This window comes from Manihot esculenta, chromosome 9 (genome assembly GCF_001659605.2).
Source record: "Manihot esculenta cultivar AM560-2 chromosome 9, M.esculenta_v8, whole genome shotgun sequence".
In the NCBI taxonomy this organism is placed as follows: Eukaryota; Viridiplantae; Streptophyta; class Magnoliopsida; order Malpighiales; family Euphorbiaceae; genus Manihot; species Manihot esculenta.
In genome coordinates this window covers 12,249,010-12,266,269 of record NC_035169.2, presented here as the reverse complement: position 1 = coordinate 12,266,269, position 17,260 = coordinate 12,249,010, and the positions used below count along the sequence as shown (strand labels likewise).

At 37.3% G+C, this 17,260-nt stretch overlaps 1 protein-coding gene across 3 annotated transcripts; it reads left to right on the top strand.

Moving 5' to 3' along the window:
* Window positions 1-12,817: 12,817 nt before the first annotated feature.
* LOC110622835 (serine/arginine-rich splicing factor RS2Z33) lies at window positions 12,818-16,221 on the top strand. Of its 3 annotated transcripts, none has more exons than XM_021767511.2 (7): window positions 12,818-12,969; window positions 13,538-13,651; window positions 14,320-14,359; window positions 14,506-14,601; window positions 14,853-15,040; window positions 15,202-15,297; window positions 15,638-16,221. In XM_021767511.2, exons 2-7 carry the CDS (start codon window positions 13,545-13,547, stop codon window positions 16,017-16,019), a joined length of 909 nt encoding a protein of 302 aa, XP_021623203.1. In that variant the 5' UTR covers window positions 12,818-12,969; window positions 13,538-13,544; the 3' UTR covers window positions 16,020-16,221. The 3 variants fall into 3 exon arrangements, with proteins under 3 accessions (XP_021623203.1, XP_021623204.1, XP_021623205.1); XM_021767512.2 differs by having other exon boundaries at window positions 12,869-13,020; XM_021767513.2 differs by having other exon boundaries at window positions 12,934-12,969; window positions 14,078-14,359.
* The last annotated feature ends 1,039 nt before the right edge of the window (window positions 16,222-17,260 follow it).

Genomic DNA, 17,260 nt, shown 5'->3' with positions numbered 1-17,260 from the left:
TACAGCGTTCACCCCGGAGCCACCAAGATGTACCAAGATCTTAAGAAAGTCTATTGGTGGCCAGCTATGAAGAGAGAAGTGGCACAGGGTGAAGTTGGAACATCAGAAGCCAGCTGGAATGCTTAACCCGCTACCTATTCCAGAGTGGAAATGGGAGAACATAGCTATGTACTTCGTAGTGGGGTTATCGGCAGCGTCCAATAGATTGGACTCCATATGGGTGATTGTGGACAGACTCACCAAATCTGCTCACTTCATCCCTGTCAGGAGTGGCTATTCTGTGGACAAGTTGGCGCAGGTGTATGTTGATGAGATCGTCAGACTGCATGGGGTTCCTGTTTCAATAGTGTCCGATAGAGGGCCCCAGTTCACCTCCAGGTTTTGGCGGAGTCTGCAGAATGCCATGGGTACTAGGTTGGATTTTAGCACTGCTTTCCATCCACAGACGGACGGACAATCAGAAAGGACCATCCAGACGATAGAGGATATGCTTAGAATGTGTGTGCTGGATTTTGACGGTTCTTGGAGGCAGCATCTACCCTTGGTGGAGTTTGCCTACAATAACAGCCATCATGCTAGCATCGGGATGGCTCCATATGAGGCTTTGTATGGGAGGAAGTGCAGATCACCTGTTTGCTGGGAAGAGGTTGGAGAAAAGGCCTTGGCAGGGCTTGAGCTAGTAGAGATCACCAGCAGGGTGGTACCCATAATCAGAGAAAGGATCAAGACTGCTGCAAGCAGACAGAAGAGTTATGCAGATATCCGCAGAAGACAAGTAGAGTTTCAGGAGGAGGATCTGGTATTGCTCAAGGTGTCTCCTATGAAAGGAGTGGTTCACTTTGGGAAGAAAGGTAAACTAGCCCCACGATATATCGGACCCTTTGAAATCTTGCAAAAGATTGGGAATGTGTCGTACAAGCTGGATTTACCTGCTTCAATGCAAAGAATCCATCCAGTTTTCCATGTTTCAATGTTGAGGAAGTTTGTGTCAGATCCGGGCAAGGTTCTTAGTGAGCCTGATGTGGAGGTCCAAGAGGATCTCACCTATGTTGAACAGCCAGTACGGATCATAGACACCCAGATCAGAAAGCTAAGGAACAAGAAAATTCCGATGGTGAAAGTCCTTTGGAACCACCACAATATGGAAGAATGCACCTGGGAGACACGGGAGTATATGCTCCAGCAGTACCCTCATCTCTTTTAAGGTTAGATCTCTATGTATGTTATATTGATTGCTATGCTTGTGCTAGTTGAGAAACATTCGGGGACGAATGTTCTTAAGGGGGAGAGAATGTAATACCCGGCTAGACTCCGATATCGGAATTCCTACCGTCCGGTGGAATCTCGAATGTCGGAAGCCTCTAGTAGGGTAGAAACATGTTTTCATAAAATGTTTTAATGTATTTCATGGTTTTAAGTAAAAAGGAAATGAGTTTTTGCATGAAAATAATCTTGGAGGAAGACCCAGGTTCGGCCGCCGAACATGCATGCACTTCGGAAGAGCCTTAGGCCCCCCAAGACATAAGTGAGGGAAGTCCAGGCTCGGCCGCCGAACCTCATGTTCGGCCGCTGAACTTGCATGCGTTACAGAGGCACGTTCGGCTCCCGAATGTGGCCTGGCCAGCCACCTATAAAAGCATCCCTTAGCTGAAAACGGGCGAGCTTTTCTCCCCATTTTCGGCCAAGGTGAGCTCTCCGCCGTCCCTCACCGATCTTGAGTTTCTTCCTTCCATTCTTCATGATTTTTATTAGTTTTCACCTTCGTTTTGAAGATTTTTGAGTATAAAGCAAGTTTTGAAGCTTTGAGGTTCAAGAAGCTCAATCTCTCCCATCTCCGAGCTAGGATTGTTCTCCCCTCGATCTTCAAGAGGTAAGGGCCGATCTTAAGCTCATTTTATGTTTTAAACAAGTTTTAAGTTGATCTTTGGGATAGAAATGCATGTTTAGGTTTTTGATTAGTTTAAGGGTTATGTTAAGTTTTTGAGCAATGTATGATGCTTGTGGTTGTTTGATGTGTTGTAGATGGGGTTTAGGATAGTTTGAAGCCCCTAGGAGCTGATGTATGTTTTGAGTGAGTTATATGCATGATTGAAGGTTTTGGGAGGCAAATGTGCATGAGGAACCGAGTTTCTGCCCTTTTGGCAGAAACCAGGTTCGGCAGCCGAAGGACTTTCCGCCGCCGAACCTGCCTGGGAGGCAAGCCTTTCGGCTGTCTAAGCCTGCCCCCGAAAGAGGACTTTCATCTCTGGAGGGCAGTTTCGGCCGCCGAAAGTGCCGCCGAACATGCATGAGTTTCGTCTCTGTCTGGGAGTTTCGGCCGCCGAAGGTGCCGCCGAACCTGCCTGACTTTCGGCTCTGGAGGGACTTTCGGCCGTCGAACCTGCCGCCGAAAGTGCCCTGTTCAGCCTTTCTTTGCATGTTTTGCATGATTTTTTTGAGGTGTTTTAGGGGGGGGGTTTTGGGGGATGTTTTTAGAGTTATGTTCTAGTTGTTTGGTCCCTCATTTGTGTCCACCTGTGTAGGTTCGGACCCGAGGAACCGAGGACCCCAGCAGTGAGTCAGCTGCTTCAGTCATTGTCAGAGCTAGTTGGTGTGAGTAGAATAAACACTTATGTTTTAAAGCAAATCAATATAGATTTGAGCATGCTTATGCATCACGAATGCTATGTGATATTCTAGGTTGTTTGCATTAGAATTCACGAATATGTTGCATTGCATAATTTGATGATGATGTGGATGGTTATTGGATGATCCTTAGTCTTCGATATGATGCGATGTGATATGATACGGTATGGTACGGAAGTCCAGGTTGTACCCATTCTACGTCCCTGGCACTATGTAAGAGAAAGTCCAGGTTGTATCCATTTTACGTCCCTGGCACATTGGAATGTTATGTTATGTTATGTTATGTTATGTTAAGAGAAAGACCGGTTGACCCATTCTACGTCCCGGTACTTTGGAATGTAGAGGACTCTTGGTGACAATACCATCCGTGATGTGATTTGTCTGTGATGTGTTGCATTCCATTATAGCATATGATTTAAATGTTTTATTATTCTGCTCATTGAACTCTAGTAGCTCACCCCTTTTCCCTAATCCCCCAGGGTTGCAGGTTCTGGCTAGACATAGAAGTCAAGGTGAATGAAGTCTTGAGTTGTAATAGTTAGAATGTGGACATGACAAATTGTATAATGATGTAAAGTTATGAATAGTTATGTTATATAAATATTGATTATGAGATTGAGGTTTAGAAGTTGTGCTTGACCGAGTTTGCATGATAATCCCTCTTATAAGCATAATCTATGTTTTAAATGTTTTTGTTCTGCCAAGCTTGTGTATGATGAGATGCCCCATTGGAGCATTTGTTGAGAGCTCCAGTGTGGGGTTTATGTATATGTTTATGTGCATGCACAGGTTGAGCTTGGTAAAAGAAAAGAAAAGTTCAAATTTTTATGTATATTCGTGATCATGTATGGGATTAAACAGGTTCACAGGTTGTATGTCAGGCTTGCTACGGGTCCCGGCGGCCTTAAGCCGACCTGGATCCTAGCGCCGGTAGCGGTCCAATTTTCGGATCGTTACATTAGTTTTCTTGCGGAGAATGAAATGCGCCACTTTGGAGAACCTGTCAACAACAACAAAAATAAAATCAGATTCACGTTGAGTATGTAGAAGACCAAGAACAAAATACAGACAAGTCTTCCCAAGGATATGCTGGAATAGGCAGTGGAGTGTATAAGCCTGTATTCTGCGAATGTCCCTTCTAAGTTTGACACACTGGGCACTTCTGAACCATCCGACCTGTATCCCTTTTTAATTTTGGCCATTAAAAATGCTCCTCCAATCCAGCAATAGTCTTGTCATGCCCCAAATGACCACTCAAACCTCCTCCATGGATCTCGCGAATCAGCTTTTCCTACAAAGAAGATAGAGGAATGCATAACCTGTTCTCCTTAAAAAGAAAGCCATCATGTATCAAGAACCCATTAGTAGGCTGGTGAGTCTGGACTCTAGCCCATATATCAGCAAAATCATCATATGTAGCATACAAATCCTTTAGGAATTCAAAACCTACAACCTCCTGCTTAACTATAATCAACAGAGCAGCCCTTCTACTCAAAGCATTTGCCACCTTATTACTATGGCCAGCCTTATGTTTGATAACATAATGAAAGGCTCCAAAGTAAGCTGCCCATCTAGCATGCATCTTATTCACATGTTTTTGAGTTTTAAAATGGATCAAAGATTGATGATCTGTGTGAATAATAAACTCTCGCTCCATCAAATACTGCTCCCAAGTTTTAAAAGTCCGGAATACTGCATATAGCTCCTGCTCATAAGTAGACAACTTCTTTCTAGCTTCATTCAGTTTCTCACTAAAGAAGGCAATAGGCCTTTTAGACTGTGACAACACTCCACCAATTCCAACTCCACAAGCATCACATTCAACCTCAAACAGTTTATCAAAATCGGGTAGAGCAAGAATAGGGGCAAAAGTAAGCTTATCTTTAATCTCTTCAAAGCTTTTGTTGGCAGCTTCAGTCCATGCAAATTTCTACACTCTCTCTTTCTTCAAGCAATATGTGATAGGGGCAACAATGCTGCTAAAATTTCTAATAAACCGTTGATAGAAAGTAGTAAGGCCATGAAAGCTGCGAACTTCAGAAATAGTTTTGGGAATAGGCCAATTTCGTATTGCTTCTACCTTCTTCTCATCAACATGTATCCCTTCTGTACTAACAACGAATCCCAGGAACAGAACGCGCTCTGTTATATAGATGCACTACTTAAGATTAATAATCAGCTCACTTTCTTGCAAGGCTGTCATGACTTGACGGAGATGTTGTAGATGTTCTTCCTCACTACGACTAAAAATCAAGATGTCATCAAAATAAACAACCACAAATTTGAGTAAGAAAGGACGCAAAACCTGGTTCATGAGTCGCATAAAAGTGCTAGGTGCATTCGTTAAACCAAAGGGCATAACTAGCCACTCATACAAGCCTTCCTTAGTCATAAAGGCAGTCTTCCATTCATCTCCCTCCTTGATCCGAACTTGGTGATAGTCACTTTTAAGATCAATTTTAGAAAAGACTTTAGACCCGAATAGCTGATCTAGCATGTCATCCAATCATGAAATAGGAAATCGATATTGAGCTGTAATTTTGTTGATGGCCCTGCTATCCACGCACATTCTCCAAATCTCATCTTTCTTTGGAACTAATAGGGCAAGTACTCCGCAAGGGCTAATGCTCTCCCGAATATGCCCCTTCTTTAGTAATTCTTCCACCTGTTCTTGGAGGATTTCACTCTCCTTTGGACTCATCTTGTAATGAGGCAGATTCGGTAATTTTGATCTAGGAATGAGATCAATCTGATGTTGGATATCCCGCAGAGGTGGAAGCTTGGATGATTCCTCCATTATCTTAGGAAACGCCTTCAACAGCTCTTTGACGGGTGGTGGTAAAGAGGGTGCATCCTCCATTGTACCTTTTGCTCTCACCAATAAAGCCAGTGTGCCTCCGGATTTCTCAACTGCGCCTGATAGCCTCTGCACTCCCGTGGAAACAGCAACAATAGTCTTCCCTTTCACTTTAGAATGTTTCGCAGAACCAGAAGGCAAGATAGTAATCTTCTTTTGATTCCACGTGAACATGTATGAATTCTCCTTCCCCTTATGCAAAGCATCAACGTCGAATTGCCAAAGGCGACCTAGCAAAATGCCACCGTAATCCATATCCACAACATCACAATTAATAGGTTCAGTATAAGATTTACCGATCGAGATAGGCACGCTGCAGATTCTGTTGACCTCAATTGTCGGACCTTCTTTAATCCATCCGACTTTGTATGGCGAAGGGTGAGGCTGTGTAGGCAACTGTAATTTCTCTACCAATTGCTTAGCTATCAGATTCTCATAGCTGCAGCTATCTATAATTAGCCTGCAAATTGCCTCTCCTACTTGACACTTTGCCTGGAAAATATTCCTCCTTTGTGTCTCATTCTCCTATTTTGTTGAGCATAAGATTTTCTTCACCACATAGGTGACCTCTCCATCTTCAGAACCAGCAATAGATCAGTCATCGTCATCCACTTCCTCGTCAATTTCAGCCACCTGCTCAACTATATTAACTTGGTGGAGGTCAGTATTAACTCCTTTACGTTCTGGACAATTATTTTATCGATGATCAGATTGTCTGCAACGGTAACATATGTCTCCCGTTAGCTTCTGATAAAGATTGGTTCTGCCTCCTTTGTCTGTTGTAGTGGTGACTGTCTTTCCCTTATTGTCTCTCATTTCTTCCATGGTATTCTGAGGATTGCCAGAATTTACAACCTTAGAAGGCTGCCCACTGTAATTGCCTCTATACTGCTACGTCCCTGTTGAACCAGAATTTCTGTAATTGAAATTCTGGTTGTACTGTTGTCGTGGCTGCCAATCAACACGCTCTTTTGCCCTTTTTTCCATCTCAATAGCGTCTGCCAAGGTGAAAATCGCAGCTACTCCCATCATACAACGAATTTCGTGATTCAGGCCCCTCTGATAATGAGCAACTTGTTGGGCTTCGTTCTCACAGTTTTCACACTCGGTATATTCATCCATCCTTCGGTTCCCCTGTACACAGTCATGATATCGGTTATACAAAACCTGAGCGTGATCGCTAGGCAATAACCGTTGTTTAAATATCTGCTTCATCAATACCCAGTTTCGTATGGGCTCCAGCCTCCTCCGATAGCGTTCGTTTTGAATCGAATTCCACCAGACTGCTGCACCCCTTTTAACTTATAGGCCACAATTGGAACTTTGCGCTCCTCTTCCACGTTCATAACTTCAAAGAAACGTTCAACCTCTGCCAGCCAATCAAGAATAGATTCCCAAATCTAACGAACCATAAAAGTTTTGAAGGTCTACTATAACCCTCCTGATAATTCTGTTGGGGATTTGTAGGCACAGAATTGGCGACTGGTTGGGGGTGTACAGCGGTGGCGGGTTGGTGGATTTCCTGCTGCAGGGTTAGTTGTCCGATCATCTCCCTCAATTCTGCCAAAGATGCCTCAATCGCAGCAAGTCGCGCCTCTTGGTTATCTGCCATGGTCGAACTTTGCTCTGATACCAATATGATAAAGGACTATTTAGACTTCGTCAGGAGTTTTAACCAATATTGTTTGGTTAAGGCGAAATAAGAGAAAAGATAGGTTAGAAGACTAAAAGTCTTATTAAAATTCCTCAAAGATTGAAAAGTGTATTTCTAATAGTCAAGGGAGACTATTTATAATAGAAATAAAACCCTAATATGCAAAATTATAAAAATATCAAAAATATCCAAAAAAATCATTAAAATGCAAAATTGACTCTCTAAACGATGGAATTTCCATATCGAATTTTGTTACAGGCCTTTGGCCTTTGTCATATTTTTGTAAGTCGTGTGTCTCGAAATTTCTTTTCCGAAAAGCTATCATGGGTCTCTATCGGACGTCGGCAGCAAAAGTTAGGTTCGGTCCAAGTCTGCCATAAAGTTCAAGACTAATTGCTCTATATCAGAATAAGTGTTGAGTAAAAAGTTGATTAGAGAAATGATAAAAAAGAGAATAAATATGAATGAAAATTATATAAAATAAAAAAATGAGAGAAATGGAAAGAAAAATGATAGAAAAGAAAATCAAGAAAATGAAAGCAAAATTATGGAGAAAAATAAATATTATTATAGATAATAAAAGAAAATAAAAGGATAAGAGATAAAAGTAAAATAATAAAAAAAATAAAAAGAAAAAATTATGAGACAAAAACGTGAAATAAAAGAAAATAGTAAAAATAAAAAAGGAAATGAGAGAGGAAAAGAAAATGAAAGAAAGGAAAAATAATAAAATGAATCAACAATAAAAAAAGAGGTGGAGATATTATATTTAAAAATACAAATTAGTAATGAATTTAGTAATGAATTCGTAATGTGTTATTAAATTTTTTTAAATAAATAATAAAAATTTTCTTCTAGGAATTGTCGATAAATTTAAAATTTATTATTAAATTTATTAATAATTAAAAAATATAAATTTAAAAAAAATATAAAAATTTTAAGTAAAAGTTCATTTTAAATTTATAATGAATTTATTAATGGATGATATCTCGATAAATACAATATTTTTGTTTTACTTATTAATTTAATGATAAAATTTAGTTATAAATTTTTAAATCCATTAATAAAATTTTAGATAAATTACAAACGAATTTATAAATTTTTAGTCATTTAAATATTTTTTAAAATTTATCAACCGATTGAAATTTATTAATGAATTACTAACAGATTTATTAATGAATTTTAAATTTATTAATAAATTTTAATATTAATTATTTTAATATTTATAAATTATCAATAAATTTTAAAATCTGTTAGTAATGGATTTTAAATTTTTAGGTGAATTTTTATATAAATTATTTTATATTAAAAAGTATCAAAAAATTTTCAACTTTAAAATTACTAACAGATTATTTGGCAATTCGACATGTAGTGTAATATTATGGAAAAAAAAAATGGAAATAGCAAAGAATTGAATTCAGATGCGTATTAAATAGGCTTTAAGAGTAAAAAAAAACTAAATATCTCCGCTAAATATCTACTATCTCAATAAATTCTATAACTTATTTAAATAATTAAAATATAAAAATTAATAAAAAAATTAAAAATTGAATATCAAATCTAATTTTCAAATATTGAATTAAACTAAACATATAAAATTCAATATTGTGGCTTTTCTTTGCCTCCAACAACGTTTTTTTCGTGATCAGAATTCTTGCAATAGTTATATTGACAAATTTTCCCTCTTCTCTTTATATCTTTGACTAGATAACTGTTTGTTCAATGCCCTCTTTTTTCATAAATCATTCCTTCCTTTCTCTATGAAAATAACATTTTCATAATAGGAACTGCATACAATGCTTTCACCTTATGTTCTTGCTCACTCTCTTGCCCTTGCTAGTAGGACTAGAGGGTGGAGCTTCCTGGTTCTTTTTTTTTGGTCCTAACAGTCTTATTTGCATGCATTATCTCTCACGTAGTACTAAGCTTCACAATTGTGGTTGCCATTTTAGCATGCTTTCTTGTTTTCAAGAGATTTTTCTTTTTTTTTTTTTTTTTTTTTATCAAAGTTCTCCCTTCTAGATGTGGTTTCATTATCTCTCTTTGGTAAGATATTCATATGAAGGAGCTATACAAAATGAGTTTTAAGATCCCACAAAATGCCTTTTTAAGGGCATGCAAATGTTTGATAACACACCGCTCAGTGCACTGCTAGATGCTCTTCAGCTCGAACTAACCTGAATCACACCTTGAGCATGAATATCACAAGCAACACTCATATAGCCATTGGACAGGTTATTACAGATTTAAACCAATTGAGTTGCTTTTTAATCAACATTACTTGGGGATTTTTCCTTTAGGATATTGTTTTACTTTAAGAGGAGATGAATAAAATACTTTAACTTAAACTAAATAATTTACATAACATTCGCCTAAAAATAAATTATGAGTTGTCATCATAAAATAGGGGCTAGGTAGTAAGGATCAAACAAGTGGAAAATACGGTTTCACTGTAGGAAAAGAAAACTCAGACATTTTAACACTTGAATTATTGTCAACACTCGCGCTCCCCGGATAGGCCTAGTCTTGGCACAAAATTACTGTTGTCAGGTATATTCCAATTTTGCCAGAGATCGCGGAATTGCCCGCCTAATTAGCTGGCGATAAGCAATCGGCCACATCATCATTGAATTTTCAGGAAACTCTATATTGATCTCCATCCTCTCATAGTATAAAGGAGGAATTAACCCACAGATAAACATATATTATCTCTAATACTACTTAAATTCTAAATCATTTATTGCATTCTCTCTATTTTTTAAAATATTAACTCGAGCGTCAGAGTGGTTGCCGTGAGCACCTACCATCATCTCACGTTCCCTCTCTTGCAGGTTTTATTCCATCACAGCATTATTCTATTCCGAGCACATCATCAATTTAATCTCAGCAACATCATCAAGTTTTTAAAATTTTTTTAAAAAAATTAAGCTGAGTTTCTTGGCAATTCTAGATTTGAGTTCGTCATTTGCTTGGAGTGGGTTTCAGTAATCACTAGATCATGGGATTTGGCTCTATGTATAAGATATTTATCGAAAATCTCACATCGGAAACATATAAGAATGTGAAGGTAAATATAAGTGACTGGATTGTAATATCAAATTGATTAATTATTTTGATATACAAGATAATTCAATAACTTATATAAACCATATAAAATGAATTAATAATTAATATCTCCATACTCCATCCAAATTTGACAATATTAATTAGAAAAAAATTATTTTTTTATTCTTGAAATATAATATAATTAACGAATTTATCTCTATTTTTATAATTCAACACTTTACTCTCTGATATTTAATTTCGTCAAAATTAGTACTTCATCCGCCAAAAATGAGATTAGTATATAAAAAAATGACCAAACTACCCTTCTTATTTTTCTTTCACTAGAGGTCCTCCTTGTTGCTTGCACTGCTCACTGCCCGTCGATCATCATTGACGCAAGTCGATCGCCGTTGCTCACCATTCACATCGCCCGTCGATCATTGTTGGCTGCTCGCTTCTTGCTATCGCATTTCCAGATTGCTTTTTGCCATCACACTCATCGTCGCCTGTCGATCGTTGTTGTTTGCCACTTGCATCTCTCGCTTCTCACCATCACATGTTGCTTCTCGCCATTGCATTCCCAAATCGCTTCTTGTCATCGCACTCATCGTCGCCCGTTGATTCGTTGTTGTCCGCTGCTCCCCATCACCCATTGCTTCTTGCCATCGTATTTGCTATCACTTCTCACCATCGCACTCATCGTCGACTAATGATCTCACAATGTTCGCCAGAGGCTGCTGCTCGCTATCTACCGTTGCCCTCTGCTCCTTCATCTCCTTTGACCAGCCAGGAAATTTTTATGATTGGTGAGAGTAATTTTGAAACTATATTATAATCTCTCTCATTTAACCAGACTTAAATCATTGATTTAACAACATTATTAGATGAAAAACTTTAGATTTTAATAAAATTAAATGTGATGGACTAAAGCTTTAAATACTAAAAATAGAAAAATAAATCTGTTAATTATGTTATAATTTATGAACAAAAAAATAATTTTCCATATTAATTAATATACATATACTCATTGCTTTTTTATTTTTATTAATTCTAATTTGATTTTAATTTTTCGTATTAAGTTACATGTAAATATTTTGTGAGTTAGGTTAAATATATTATAATCGTTATTATAAATTAATTTCAACATAATACTTTATTTTCCATGTAATCGTGATGATAAATTAATTTCAACATAATACTTTATTTTCCATGTATTTTCTTAAAATTTTAAGATGTTGTAGAATTTTAAATATTGTATTATTTACCAACTTACCAATTATATGTCAATATGATAACCAACTAATTAATGTTCTCAATGACAGAGTATAATAAAATAAAGCAAAAAATACAGAAAAACAACATATAAAAAAAAAGAAAAGTTTCAAGAGAATTTATGAAAACATAAATGCATATATATATATATATATATATGTTTAGCACACACGTCATGGAGACATCAATTAAAAAATGAAAACAATTTTTTGAGCTGAAAATTTTCAAGAGAGAAGAAAAGAGAAGAGAGAAGTGAGAAGTGAAAAAGGGGAGACAAAGCCGCAATAGAATCGAGAGGAGGTTTAAGGGTTTGATTTTTCAATCTTCTTTTTGTTGCTTTTCATTGTTTTCTTTTATTTTTGTCTTTGAGTAAAGATAACATATTTTCTTTTTGCGTCATTGTTTGCGGTGGTTCTTTCTCGTCAAGAATGAATGGGTTGAATTTTTTTATTTTGTTTTTGTATTTTTTAGGTCTTCAGCATTGGATTTCGCAAGAGTCTGTTACAACATGATCTATTACTCGAGACTTCTACTCTCTAATTTTTGGCGGAAATGATTATTCTATTTGTGATGTTGTTAATTTGGAACCGCACCGATATTTCCGGTGGTCAATGCTCTCATCGACCTTATTCGGCTAGATTCTGCAACGTCTCCTTTTTCAGTTCGCGTTTGTCGATAGATGATTCCTGCTATTGAAGGCCTGTTGCTTGCTTGTATGTATTGCATATTGGTTGCTTTTGATTTTTCTTACTTTAGTGATTTTATGTATTTTTTTACAATGATGTATTTATGCTGTCGTTCTTGTGAATGTAGCTCGCTATTGTGCTGTCTCTTTTCTGTGAATTTACTTGCTTACACTAATCCCAACTTTAATATTTGAAAATTGTGTTGATGAATCAGTGCATATCGGTAAAATCAGCGAACTCGATGTTGATGGTGTATGTGGTTGACCGTTCGATTTTAATTTTAATTTTATTTTATTGTTGATTTTAATTTGTATCTGATTTTTATTTTAATTGTTTTAATTTGATTTTTCTTATACTTTAGACTTTTATTTACTATAGTCCCTTTGTATAATTTTATCAGCCTTGCACAAATATAATATACTTAGGATTGGTAAAAAAGAAAATAATTTTTTGAAATTAACATCATTTCAATAATTTTATAACCCATAAATTATCTGTTTTGATCTTTTTTCAGGATTAAATGTTCAGTTAATTCTTTTGTTTAGATAAAGCCCACCAATTGTATTGCTCGGCCCAATCACCCACACGCTGCCGAAAGTAAAATTAGCTGCCGTCAATTAATAAAATTATCGTTGAGTATTTCTAACCCTTGGATTAACATAAACGTATCGTGGCCCTCCGTTCCTCTTATAGGAGAGAAATAAAAATCTGTCGGTTTGTTTGGTTCTATAAATCTGAAAAACGCCTATCTCGTTTGCTTCCTCCTGCAAATAAGAAGACCTTAGCCTTTTTCAGCCTTCAATCGCAATTTGGGGCTTTCAACTTTCCAGGTTATTACTCCGTTGATTGCTTCCCTCTTTCTAAGATCCTCGTTTAATTAGGTCTGATTCATTCTATTTTCTGTTTCGATTTTTTTTGTTTTCTGAATTATTTTTCGTGTTGGTGGATTCTGTTTTCAGGGTTTTTAGCATATCCTTTAAAAAGATTGTTTCTTTCTCCTAGTTGTTTGATATCAGTAGTTATTTTGATTTGTAAAAGCTGCTGCTTTAATTTCTCAATTTTCAAGTTCGATATGCAGATCTGTTCGCTTCCCTCGTGATTACTTTAGTTGTCTATTTGCGCATATGTTCCTTGACCTTTTCTCTTCCGCACAAGCTTCTGCTATTGATATCGTTTGTTATCACATGGAGCTGAAATTCGATATTTATGACTAGGTTTTTGTACATGTTTTTCTTGGTGGAAAGTATGTCAAATTGATCACCATATTTTAAATTTGTTTGTCATGTTAATGTTTATTTTGCATTATATGATGGTTTTGAAGTCATTTATACTGGTTACAATTACTGCTGAATTGTTTAATTTTCCACACTTGTAATTGAAATGTTCTATTCTCTGCAGCTTGAAAATGCCGCGTTATGATGATCGGTATGCCAATACACGTTTGTATGTTGGTCATTTGGCATCTCGCACGCGTTCACGAGATCTTGAATACCTCTTCAGCAAATATGGAAGGTAACCTCTGGTTGTCTATTAAAATTTTTGGGTTTATTGGCTCAGGGTAGTGTATAGCTTCTGCCTCTTCCATGAAACAGTTGCCAGTGTTCTATTTATTTTTAATCAGTTGCAATACCTCCTCGGCTCCTCCAAATGTGTTCCATGGCCTTTCTCGTTCCACTATATGCCGCTGCCAATGTCAGTTTAAGTCTGTCTTTCTATCCTATGCAGCACACTTATTATATATCTGCTTATTCATTTAGCTTGACAAATCCTTGGACTCTATCAATTATTGGTCATAGGTTATGTGCAGTTTGCGTTGTGCAAATACTTGGGGACAAATAGCTCCTCAGCAGCTTGTTTTGTGTTAACTGTCACGTTATCTATGTGGGAATCTTGTGGCCCTAGGTGTCATGTTTTTTAACTTGAATGATCTTGTTGAAGGTTTCTGGGCTTATGCCTAACCTGGAGGCCTATGGTGAGAGGGTTGCCATGGTGGAATTGGTGGAAATTCTTGCCGAGTTATAGGAGACTTTGGCGATACTTTCTATTATGTTATTGCGTGTTTTTATGGAATTGGCAACAATCTCAAACTGGTGTTTAGTTCGTCTATGAGGGGTGAAGTATCATACACTTGCAGTACTTAAGTAATGTTGGCCTTACTGTTTGTGGCAACCGTTTCGCAGAGTACGAGATGTGGATATGAAGCGTGACTACGCATTTGTTGTAAGTGATTTTTCTTTCCTTTGTTCTCCATGTCATTAGGTTTTCTAAAGTGTTAATTAAGCATGTTTTATTATATTTGCTCATAGTCTATAGGTGTGCAAAATATAGTGTTCTTTTTTTGTTTGCATGCTTACTTTTTTAAACAGGAATTTAGCGATCCTCGAGATGCTGATGATGCAAGATATCACTTGGATGGTAAGGATTTTGATGGAAGCCGTATCATTGTGGAATTTGCAAAAGGGGTAAGTTTCTTAACCTTCCTTTGGGTAAATTATTTGATGCCTTCTAATAAATAGATTGTACATTCAGAGCGGCTGGACTTTGTTTAATTTTACAGAAACTAGATGTATTTTTTTTTTATCATTCATATCATGTTTCATTGATGCTTCTGCAAATGTATGATTTCGTTTGTCACTTGTGCATTCATGTATTCTGGCGATAATCATTAACCAAAGATAAATCTGTGTTTTCTCCTTGTTGGTTATATGGCTAGGTACCACGTGGTTCTCGAGAATATTTGGGCAGAGGTCCTCCCCCTGGTTCTGGACGTTGCTTTAATTGTGGCATAGATGGCCATTGGGCTCGAGATTGCAAAGCTGGAGACTGGAAGAACAAGTGTTATCGGTGTGGAGAAAGAGGTCATATAGAGAGAAACTGCAAAAACAGTCCCAAGAAGCTGAGGTAATTGCATTTCTCTAGATTTCTCTGATGCAATCATGTATTCCAGTTGTGGCTTTTTTACTTCTCAAGGAAATTATTCCCAGTGGATGTTCAGTGCTTTATGTGCCTTTGATTTGTCATTTGCCTTCAAATTGTCATTGGATGGTCTACCTATATTGCAGGCGTGGACGGAGTTATTCCCGATCACCAGCTAGATCACATTCTCCTCGCCGTGGCAGAAGCCGTAGCCCAAGTTACAGCAGAGGTCGAAGTTACAGGTTTGTTGACTTTAGTTGGTGATCTTCCTATCAAGGGGTGGTAACTTGCACAGTGTTCTATTACTGTTGATGGATGGCTCCTTGATTTCTTATGGGCATGGTTAATGGATCCTTCTTTTTTATATTGTTTATGCATATAGTATATAATATTTTTTTTATATATTTTTCTATATTGGTTTATTTTTTCATATGGTACTGGGACGGAAGGAATCAAACCTCCAAATCGCTGGATGAAAACTCGTTGCCTTACCACTTGCAAACAAATGCATGTGTGCTTTAGTAGATTACATTGCTCTCTATACTTTTATATTGCATTAACTGGATTTCCTTTTTTTGCCAGCCGATCAAGATCTCCTGCACCAAAGAGAGAGCGGAGTATTGAGAATGAGGACAGGTCCCCAAGCCAGGAGCTCAAGAATGGTCTTCCTGCCAAGAGTAGGAAGCGCAGCCCAACACCTGATGAAGGCAGCCCCCGTGTTTCTCCCAAATCTCGAAAGCTGGATGACCAGCAAGAGAGATCAGATTATAGTGGAAGCCCAAGGAGGAGGAGCAGGAGCAGAAGCAGAAGCCCTGAAAGACAGAGCCCTGGGGATGGAAGGTATGGAAGTCCAGCTCAAACTAATGGCCGCAGCCGGAGTCCAAGCCCTAGGGATGACAGGAGCCCTGTTGATGATGATTATGAGGACAACCGCCGCTCCCCAAGAGGCAGTGAGTCGCCCTAGAAGTGTGGCCCAATGGAACTGGAAGTGCTCCAGTCGCACAACCATGTCATCTGCTAGACCTTGTGTTTTTCTGTTCTATTTAAACAGTAGTAAATCATTTGATATGCTTTGGAAGTAGGGAAGTATATTTAAAAGCTTTTGACCTGGATTGAGGAAGTATATTTTGAATTTTCTGGTATTGGGAGCTATAGTTAATTTGGTAGTATTGTTTAATATTTACTTTATCTGGATTTAGATTATGGATTTGCAGGGAAGGCTCAATCCGTTTGTTTGAATGGATTGGTGATGTGAATGTTTCAGATCATGCGTTTGTAGGTGGAATTAAAATAGTAGTACATCAACAATATGTAGGTAAGTGATAGCGAATGCTTGGGTTAGGGAGGAAGATGGGAATAGAAGGTTTACATGCGTTCGCTGATGTTTATTTGGGAGGTATTTTAGCCTGATCGGAATTTTAGATTAAATTAGCTAATGTGATTCTAGACAGTGGATTGTACTAGTAATTATAAAGCATCTGTTATTTGCATCTGACAGTTTCCGTATTCTGAAAGCAAAAAGTGTGCATCCAGAACTCATCTTGCATGATCTTGTCGAGTCCTAAACGGCACGTCGTGTTTCCGTTGGATTACCATGCACGAGCATAAGTTGAATGATAACTGTAGATGAGAACTTTCTACAATATCATTCAAAATTATGCGAGTCTGAGCAGAGCTGGAGTCTCGAACAAATGGAATGGAATTCATTCATAACCATAACCATTTTACTAAACGTGGTACAATCCGCAAACATACATATTGCAATTCCACATGTTGTAAGCCGAAAATTTCAAAGCCTCCTTAAACATTCTAATAGCCTGAGAGGTTGTTTTACCTATGCAGTACTGCATTAAAGTAAAAGCATCAAGAGCATCTAAGCATATGCAAGATTGCAATATACGTGTGTGATTGTGCAAGCACGTGTGTGGTGGAATCAGGATTAGTACAAATTAGATTATTAAAAAAAAAGATAAATAATATAAAATAAAAATAATTTAAAATATAAAATAAACATAACACTAATAATTAGGAGGAAAATTAAGTGTGCGGCTGGAGTCAGGTGCAAAAAAATAATTTTTATTATATAGCATATATATATATAGATATATGGAAATTGATGCAGCGGCCCACCCAGCACCGTCTCCGCCATTGTTCCCAAATCAAAATTTCTTTGTTTTGCCCCTGACTTTGCTTACTATAGCCACC